This window comes from Morone saxatilis, unplaced genomic scaffold, assembly GCF_004916995.1.
Source record: "Morone saxatilis isolate NCDOM2014 unplaced genomic scaffold, NCSU_SB_2.0 Contig16, whole genome shotgun sequence".
NCBI classification, from domain to species: Eukaryota; Metazoa; Chordata; class Actinopteri; family Moronidae; genus Morone; species Morone saxatilis.
In genome coordinates, this window is record NW_023339718.1 from 945,430 (window position 1) to 955,026 (window position 9,597).

General features: G+C 45.1%; 2 protein-coding genes across 2 annotated transcripts in view; one reads left to right on the forward strand and one right to left on the reverse strand.

Moving 5' to 3' along the window:
* LOC118325332 (neurofilament medium polypeptide-like) overlaps window positions 1-4,171 on the forward strand; it is a 4,711-nt gene extending 540 nt beyond the window's left edge. Inside the window, exons 2-5 of the mRNA XM_035657959.1 lie at window positions 48-423; window positions 1,760-1,959; window positions 2,085-2,209; window positions 2,329-4,171. Coding sequence (XP_035513852.1) covers window positions 48-423; window positions 1,760-1,959; window positions 2,085-2,209; window positions 2,329-3,553 — 1,926 coding nt within the window. The 3' untranslated portion in view covers window positions 3,554-4,171. The remainder of the gene's footprint in view (window positions 1-47; window positions 424-1,759; window positions 1,960-2,084; window positions 2,210-2,328) is intronic.
* Window positions 4,172-5,769: 1,598 nt separating this feature from the next.
* thoc5 (THO complex 5) overlaps window positions 5,770-9,597 on the reverse strand; it is a 7,518-nt gene continuing 3,690 nt past the window's right edge. Inside the window, exons 10-20 of the mRNA XM_035659138.1 lie at window positions 9,263-9,306; window positions 8,461-8,560; window positions 7,534-7,642; window positions 7,345-7,446; window positions 7,168-7,264; window positions 6,966-7,077; window positions 6,774-6,877; window positions 6,599-6,686; window positions 6,386-6,501; window positions 6,079-6,269; window positions 5,770-5,971 (exon numbers count right to left, since the gene is read on the reverse strand). Coding sequence (XP_035515031.1) covers window positions 5,908-5,971; window positions 6,079-6,269; window positions 6,386-6,501; window positions 6,599-6,686; window positions 6,774-6,877; window positions 6,966-7,077; window positions 7,168-7,264; window positions 7,345-7,446; window positions 7,534-7,642; window positions 8,461-8,560; window positions 9,263-9,306 — 1,127 coding nt within the window. The 3' untranslated portion in view covers window positions 5,770-5,907. The remainder of the gene's footprint in view (window positions 5,972-6,078; window positions 6,270-6,385; window positions 6,502-6,598; window positions 6,687-6,773; window positions 6,878-6,965; window positions 7,078-7,167; window positions 7,265-7,344; window positions 7,447-7,533; window positions 7,643-8,460; window positions 8,561-9,262; window positions 9,307-9,597) is intronic.

The window sequence follows — 9,597 nt, forward strand, 5'->3', positions numbered from 1 at the left end:
AGCTGGGCGACCTGAAGGGTCTCCTGCAGCAGCTGACCGGGGAGAAGGCCCGCGCAGCTCTGGAGCACGATCACCTGGAGGAGGACATCCAGCACATGAGGGCCAGGCTGGAGGATGAGGCGCGTAACCGGGAAGAGTTGGAGGCTGCCGCTCGCGCCATGAAAAAGTATGTGGAGGAGTGCCGGCTGGCGCGACTGGAGCTGGACAAGAAGCTCCGTGCCCTGGAGGAGGAGGACGCTTTCCTCAAGAAGAACCACGAGGAGGAGGTGGCCGAGCTCCTCGCGCAGATTCAGGGCGCGCAGGTGAGCTATGATATGCGAGACACGCTGAAGGCGGACGTCACCGGCGCACTGCGAGAGATCCGCGCACAGCTGGACACTCACGCATCCAAGAGCTCAACGCACGCGGAGAATTGGTTCAAAGGTGAGTTTAAAAAAGGTGAAAAGAGGAAGAAGGAGTGTTTCAAATCTTTTCTTTTATTTAAGTCACAGAGCGGTGTAGTGCTGGTTCTCTGTCGGCGGTGCTGAAAGTCTGCAGTCACACCTCTGGGTTTATATCAACGGGTTATTATTGTAGCCCTTATGATAATGTATGAGATGACTTAGCAGTAACCTTAATTTGCAGTATGTTGCTCGACATATCAGGGTTGCAAGGGCCACTTATTTCTCGATATATAAGACATTGCAGATTGACAGATCGTTTACCCACCAACCTACCAGATCCTAAACTTTAACAAAATGGCTGAGGTTTGAGTCAAGGCATATTACCTCAACAGAAAAATCAAGACTGAACTAATATGACCTCGAGTTAAGGTGGTGCGGCTTTCTGTGGGTGTGTCTTGTCGCAGAATGATCATTTTTACTTAAAGCAAGTACTGCAGGAGTGAGATGGCACCCTGAGAGGAGACTATTATTCATTTGCACTCTCTCTGTGGGTAACAGTGGGTGTGTTCTTGTTCGTGCCTCATGTGCACTGTGTGTGTCTCTCACCCTGAACCTGAACCTCTTCAAACACAATGGTCGTTTCAAGGTCACTGTTCAGCCCAGACAGATTCAGAGTCCCCCTTTCTGATGTTGTAACTGGAGTTAACTAAGGACATGTAAGTAAGGCATACATGTAGATATCATAAATATAGACTTGCTAAGGCGTGGCAGTAACTGAGACCTCCTCACAATTATATTGCAAGAAGATGCAAGATCGGACGCACACAGAGCTGCTGACCTTTGTGGTACAACACAAATACACAATCGGCAACTTTTAAGGCCTAGAAGAGATTTATCTGAAGAGCAGCTCAACTGCATGTCACAGAACTTAATGATCTATAGGTGGCCCTTGCTGTATATCTGCATGCTGACTTGATATAACCAGTGAAAGGTGCAAACAGAATGACCTTCCCTGTGTGGTGTCCAGCTGACTGCAGCAGTGTGGCTCATTCATGCTTGGAAGAGGGAGGGAGCTGAGTCAGACCACTGACTGACAGATGGACACTTTCAAGGTTACTCAGGCTCCCAGTGGTGGCTGTCTGCTCTTCGAGGTCTTGTGGACAGAGGGCAGGTCAAGTGTCTCAGGACCAAGATAAAACAACAGTGCATGCATATGGATGGATTCCTCTGTCTGTCAGGATATTCAGGTCCCGTCAGACTCTTTTGGGCCAGTCAATGGTGTGACACAGCAAATGTGATCCCTAAATCATATATGGTGTGACACAGCAAATGTGATCCCTAAATCATATAAATCCTTCTGTATATCTTTTCTGCAGTGCGTATGGAGCGCCTGTCTGACGCTGCTAGGTCTAACCAGGATGCCATTCGTGGAACCCAGGAGGAGATCGGAGAGTACCGCCGCCAGCTCCAGAGCCGCACTATTGAGCTGGAGACTCTTCGAGGAACCAAGGACTCGCTGGAGAGGCAGCGAATGGAGAGTGAAGACAGACACCATGATGACCTCAACTCACTACAGGCAGGAAATCAACACAAACATCTCGCTCATCTTTCATGCCAGGAATGCACATTCATTGCACATATATCCTGTCACACCATTGGCATCATGTTTGACCTGTGAGGCTGTGTTTTATCATTTTGCAGGAGACCATCAACCAGCTGGACAATGAGCTGAAAACCACCAAATGGGAGATGGCCAGCCAGTTGAAAGACTACCAGGAGCTGCTGAATGTGAAGATGGCCCTAGATATTGAGATTGCTGCTTATAGGTTGGTCAGGGTTTAAAACCCACACATAATTACACTGATATTGACATTTTCAAAAGTTTTTGTCAAATTTAAATGTTATCGACATTTTCCCTGACTCTCTGTCTTTGTCTCTAAAACAGGAAGTTACTGGAGGGAGAGGAGAATCGCTTTGTGTCAGGAGGAAGTCCGTACTCTTACCTGGAAAGCAGATTCTCTACCCACTTCAAAGTGAAAGCAGAGGAGATCTCAGACACAGTCATCCTGGAGGAACAGACAGATGAGACCCAGGTGACAGAGGTGACAGAGGAGGGAGAGGAGGAGGAAGAGGCGGAAAAGAAAGAAGAAGAAGTAGAAGAGGCAGAAGAGGGAAAAGAGGAAGGTGAGGAAACCAAAGAAGAGGAGGGAGAAGGTGAGGAAGGTGAAGACAAGGAGGAGGAAGCTGGGGCAGAAGAAGAGAAGGAAGAAGAAAAGGGAGAGGAGGAGAAGGATGAGGAGGCCGAGGAGAAGGGAGAGGAAGAGGAGGCTGGTGAGGAGGAAGAGAAGTCCAAATCTCCAGAAAAGGCTGCATCCCCTCCTTCTAAATCCCCTCAGCCTAAATCTCCTGCTGTCAAATCACCAGAATCTAAATCACCGGAATCTAAATCACCTGCAGTCAAATCCCCGGTGCCCAAATCACCCGCCAAGTCACCTCCAGCCAAATCCCCTGCAGGAGATGATTCAAAGTCACCTGCACCAAAGTCACCTGTGTCAAAGTCCCCACCTAGCAAATCCCCTGAATCTAAATCCCCTCCTCCCAAGACCCCTGAGCCAAAGTCTCCAGAAAAAGAGAAGGCCAAGCCTGTAGACACCCCTAAAGAGGAGAAAAAAGAGGAGAAGCCTCAGCCTGTCAAGGAGGAAAAGAAGGAGAAAGAGCAACCCGTGAAGGAGGAGAAGAAGCCAGAGCCCAAGGAGAAGGAAGACAAGCCTGATACGAAGAAAGAAAGCAAGGCCGATGACACCACAAAACCTGCTGCTCCAAGCAAGGAGGACAAACCTGCCCCCAAGCCTGAGCCTAAAGAGAGCGCTCCCCCTGCCAAGGAGGAGAAACCCTCTGCTCCTAAACCGGAGAAAGCCGAGCCCGAGGCAAAGCCTGCCCCTAAAGCAGAGCCTGAGAAAACCGAGGGCAAGAAGGAGGAGAAGAAGCCAGAGGAGAAGCCTGCACCCAAAGCCGAACCCGAGAAAACAGAAAGCAAGAAAGAGGAGAAGAAGCCAGAGGAGAAAAAGGATACAAGTAAGGAGGTGAAGGAAGAAGGGAAGGCAGAGAAAGTGGAGAAATCTTCTGGCACTGAGTCAAAGGAGAGCAAGGAGGAGAAGGCCAAGAAGTAAGACTGACAAGCTGTGATTCAGGGCACGAGAGGAGGAGGTGGAGATGCCAAAGAACTATGAGGGAGTAAAGAGCAGGAGAAAGCAGCCTGGCACTTGAATGTCCAAAGCAAAGCAGGTGACAGTATGTAAGCAATAGTGTTTTCTGTAGCAAATAATCCCCTGCTCCCTAGGTATGGCCATTACACACACCCCGATGCTTCTGATGTATGACTGTAGTGAATGCAGAATGCTCTCAACTCTTTATCTGAATGTGACAACTGCCCTTAATAAATAACAAGTGCATTTAAATCGAATCCCGCTGACGGGGACCGCAGGGGCCTGCTGTACCTACACGAGCCTTCAAGGGTAGAGATGTCAAAATAATGTCAAGCTAAAGATTGTGACAGATATCAAATATAAAAATGTATATTTAAGTAGATACAAATGTCTATTATATTTACAGATACATGAATAGGAAAGACTTGAATATGCTTGTTGTGCACCTTAACGCAGCTTCTCCTGACAGGTGAACTGCAGTGTCTCACTCTTTTGGTCTGCAATGCTAGGACAATGATGACTGTGCTATGTATAAACTGCTCAGAATATGCAATATGAAACAGATAAATAAAGAATGAGAAATCAAACACAAAAGGGCTCCTGGGGATTTTCTTCATCTTTTTAACACCACACATCAATATCTTATTGACCTTAAGTGAAGTCTTATGAAGGAGAAGTGTCAGGAGTGATCATACGAGGTGTGAGGCCCGAACGTAAATGCTGCCAGTAACTGCACTGCATTGCGGCTAAGGAGAGAGGGAGCTGTACCCACCCACGGCAGCCAGCACACCCTTCCTCACATCCCAGAGACCACGCTCATGTTTAAATCAGGAGAAGTGCTGCTTGCTTGCTTGCACAGAACAGACTCAATTTCCCTCTAATTTCCAAGCTCTGGCTTACTGCGAAAAGCAGAGTTCACACACTGAAGCAGAGGTTTTTATAATCCTTTCACACTCCCTACATTTATATCATTATTATTAGTTCCTTTATCATTACTTATGTAATAGGGGGGATATAATGAGTTAAGATTAATACAGAACCTAATTTCACTTTACAACATTAATGAAGAAATACAAATCTTTGTCACGACTTAGAGTATTCAAGCTATTCATAGATTTCTATCTTTCACAGAAAAGGTGTATCTAAATATTTAATAGGATTTGCTAATGAGTGCAGCAGCCATTGAGAAAAGCCATCCATGTCTATTAAAAGCGGCTAACGGCTGAATTAAAGCCATTGACAAAGCTCTTTTTTTATGGATACGACACTGACATTGGACACACTTCAGTTGACATTGGAAGGATTTCTCTCCTGGCACGATTTCAGTGTTCCCTTCAATGCAATCTCATTGCATCCAATAGATGTCTTTGCATTAATGGGATCATCAACCACATCATAAAGTACACAACAGGTGGATGTTTTCTTTTGCTCGTCATTGCATTTCAATAGCAAGTTTTCCTGCAATGCTACATTTAAAATCCATTTTTACAACAGTTGTGGAGTCACTCACTCAACTCATTTTGTTTGGGCCCTTTACTTATAATTGTAGTTTTCTTTTCCAATAAGTAAATATTACTCTTTTGTGTTTTGAGCCGATGTATCCCTGATTGCAGTCCTCCTTTCAACATTGAAAATATTTGGACTCACTTCTAAAATAGTAATTACTCCCACTGGCCTAGTCTTCTCCTTCTAATTATATACACCCTTGTTCAGAAATCTAAGAGGCATTAATGTCTGGATTAGGTTACATCCCACTGGATTAACATTCCAATGCGCAAGAGAACAAAAATAATATTCATGCCAAAAACTACATACTTCTGTAAACTGCTAATATCTAATCATAAAATGAGAAATCCTTGATGGAATTGGCGTCAGTATCATGAATACCAACCTGTTTATCTTCTATTACAGCTTCCAGGATGATAAATGAAAGGTCAAAGGCTAACAATACACCAAATATCATATTCCATGGACAGAATTCTCTGGGGAAATGACTCAGCTCGCTGTAGCATTGAACCACAATGGCGTAATAATCAGGTAGTGCAGATGACAACTATAAATAGAGCAGCACAGGGAGAGGTGAAGGTAGGGAGGAAGGCAGAGAGATTAAACAGAAACATCTGGAATGCACAACAAAGCATGGATGCAAGAGAGCCTTAAATAGACCAGATACACAATCATTCAAGAAAATTGTTTTTATTTTCAAACTGTTATAAAGACTTTTAAAAACGGCTACTTTGTGTGTCAAATAGTCACAATGGTAAGCTTGAGGGAGTTAAGAGATGTATGGTACAGTAGGGAGAATCGTATGGACAGATTTAGCGGTGACTGAAGAAGCCCTGAGGGTGGTTGTACTTGAATGGCTTCAGGCGATTTGGGCCCCTGAGAAAGAAAGAGAGATGTCAGAGATACAGTAAATCTACTCAGATAAAATGTCTTTAACCAAATGTGTGTAAAGACTTTACTAACTGCTTCTTGTGACTGCGTACCTGACTGTGCGCAAGCACATCTTTTCTCGGGGGAACTCCCGTGGTCCCTCCACGCCGTCGTCTTGTCCTTCAGTCTCCAAATACACGTCCAGGCAGACACACAGGCGTGAAATCTGATTGGTGAGGAGCTGGTGTCCTGGACGTGGTCCCTGTAGTTCATTTTTGAACACATTGACCTCACTCTCCATGGCCTAAAAAGAGGAACAGATGAATCAGTTAGAGCTCGACAAATATAGGCTCACAAAGAGCTTGTACAACAACAGAGCACTTATGGAAAAGTGTGATCAATACTGAAAAGTGCTCATACTCTGAGGTTGTCATCAGTGCGTCCACTGCGCTCTCCCTTCCAGCTGAGAAGGAGGGAGAAAAGGGGAGAGACTTCTGGGTAACGGGGGCTCAGCACCACGGCGGCGTTGAGACGAGCTGAGGAAGAAAAAGGTTGAGAGAGGTGGTTTATGAGAAACAAATATAAATCAAGTTATGTAATATTAACAAGTCTATCATCAGTGCTACAATTTACCTGTGCCCCTCTCCACCACACACATAAAGTAAAGATCGGTCTCCTTTGCCAGACCAGCATCAGTCACATGACGTGTATAAGGCAGATCCTACCGAGAAAGAGAAATATCACAATGAGACATGCGCTACATTTTTGGCTTTTAAATATCTGTGCATGTGCCTTTATATGTGTATACCATGTACTCCTCGTGGGTGATAGTGGTCCAACGGGCTAAATGGGACATGATCTTGGCAGGAAAGAGGTGCTGACACTCACTGGAGACCGGGATGATGCTGTGCTCTGAGGACACAAGCAGAAACAATCTCAGTCAAGATAATCTATGTCTTTGTTTAGGAGTATTTAATGTGTGGTCCTTAACATATAATACCTAAAGAGGCAAACTGCTTCTGCAAAGCCAAGCGGGACTGGACTCGACCCCTCAGCAGCTTAATGGTGCTCTCCATTTGGCTGGCACTCAAAGAACTGCCCACACGCACACCCTGGAAAAACAAGGGTGTATACCAACATGATCAGGTTGTAACACAAAGAAACTGTGCTCAGCTGGGATAATACTTGATCTCAACACGCACCTCTGAAGCATCACCAGGGAAATGTAGCCCTCCCAGACTCTGAACCCACACGTAAGGGTGGCCCAGCTCCTCCACATAATCAGCAAAGCAAACAATCCTAAAAGGGAATTATGGGTTAATCCAGTTGGAATTTTGTTACATTCAATGATGTGATACATAATTATCTGACATCCTCACCCGACTTTGTCAAACTGGTAGCGATTAGCTGGGTTGGGTGTTTCTCGCCCCTGGTCGCTGGTGTAGAGACAGCTGAGTAGAGTGTCTGATTTTAGCAGATCCCTGCAAATGAAGACTGTTATATTTTCCATTCAGCAACACAGAGAGGGGGACAAATGCAAACCCCCCCCCCCACACACACATACATACCCTGCACTGATGGCTGTGTTGAGGTCTGTGGAGGTGGAGACCTTAGTCTTGACTGTCATAATGTTCAGATTCATCAGGTAGTAGAAGTAGAGATGGAGCATGCTGCCATCTGTGGAGACATGAAGGATCATACCATGGTGATGAACTAATCCATTACTAGCTTTATTCAATACTCGCTCTACTCAAGTCTTTTCATTAATCCTCCCAGTGAACGTCCCCCGAGGGTTTACTTTACACTGCAGCGCATTAGAGAGCAATAACAGGGTGTGGCCCCGACGCTAGCTAGCTGCACCCTGGGGACGCATACTATGCTGATGGTCATCTTTAATGCTCCACTCTCAGCATTCACGGCGAACCCAGTGACACGCTGTCACTCACAGACACCTAGACTGCTCTTTTGCTTTTACTGCAGTAAACCGACTGTTGCAGCTGGCAGCAGTGAAGATAACTGGGGAGAGGGGAGGCAAGAGAAATAAAAGCAGGAGTTAGACAAAGACTGGTGATGAGGAAATATGCTTACAGCATGTGGTAGGTGCTGCAGATTCACGCTGCCGCAAGTGTCTCTCTCACCTCTCTCCCTCCTCCCCCTTTAGGTAGAGTTACGCCTGCAATGCAGATCTCTCTATAATCTGTCACTATTCCTTTTATTGCCAGCAGAGGGAACACGAGGGTCAAGTGGTGTCATGACATCATAGCAGAGTGGGTCACACTTACTTTCTTTCACATACTATCTGGTAGGTATAGAGTTACCACAATACACAGTATAGCTATGGTCACATTACAGGGAATGTAACACAGATGATTTGTAAATAGTTAGGCTTAAACGTGCTGTGTAAAGATCGGGAATGTGTCTGCCTGCACAAAATGCACAGGCGTATTTGGTGCAGACCCTAAACTTTTAAGTCATGAATAATATAGAGTGATTACCTTTACACTTGAGGTCCAAGCAGAGGGACAGGGGGTGCCTTTTCAGCATCTCTCGTCTTTTGTCATCCAGTTGGCCACCTGTGGTTGGCCTTCTCCTCTTCTGTCAAACAGACAATAAAAAGCAATGGAAACATGAGACGAAAAGAAAGAAAGCAAAACAGAGTGCATGCTTGACATTGTGGCATATCAAATAAGTTAGAAACACAGTTTGCATCAAATTCCAGCTGCTCACAGGAGAAACTTGATAGTCACTTAGCATCGCTAGCATTTTAACCATCTACTATTACAGATAAAGGGGCAGCGCGGCAGTTCAAAGGAAGGGCTGAAGTAGTAAAAGTAAAAATGTAAAAATGCCTGTAAAATGCCAAACAGAGGTTGCAACAAAATACAAAAAGTGTATTCTCAAATTGGTCATTTAGATATACATTTACTTCACATCTAGATAAACATCCGACAGACAGTCTGACAACAGTCCGACAACAAAAACGAGCACTGGTTTAGTGCTGAGTGTGCATGCCCGAGAAGGGCTCAGGTTACAGTCACCTAGCCATTCTTGGTCAAAATTTCCCAGAAACCTCCTCCTGGCACTCGTCCGGATGCAGGAAGCGATCGATAGCTGCCGCTCCCCGACCCTTCGGACCACAATGTGTGACAGCTAGGGCTTCAGGGATAGTTTGTGTGTCCGTTGCAGAGACGGGTATACTGAGGAATTGTTGAACTCCCTGACCGGTGTTGGTGGGTGGGTGTTGTGTGTGCGCGCAAGTGTGTATGTGTTTGGAGTAAAGCCAGGCCTGAGACTCACCGTTTTCTCTTGCTCCTCCTCTGCGTCTGAATCACTCTCATCATCTGGATGAAATCAGAATACATAATATTATTATTATGTTATTGCTTTTTTTTGTTATCTCACAACATCTTGAATATTAAAGATCCCCTCCAGGCATGTATAAAAACTGTCTGCTTGGAACAATAATGTGTGTCTAATTACTTTTTTTATGTAACAAAAAGTCTAATTTCCACATTTGAATCCTTAAAAAAGGCATCTACTCCTACTTCATTAAAAATGCCAGAATCTATGAATATGCAAACTTAGTTAATTTCTAGTGTTTTCCTGCTAGACACAAAATGTCTCCTACTTCA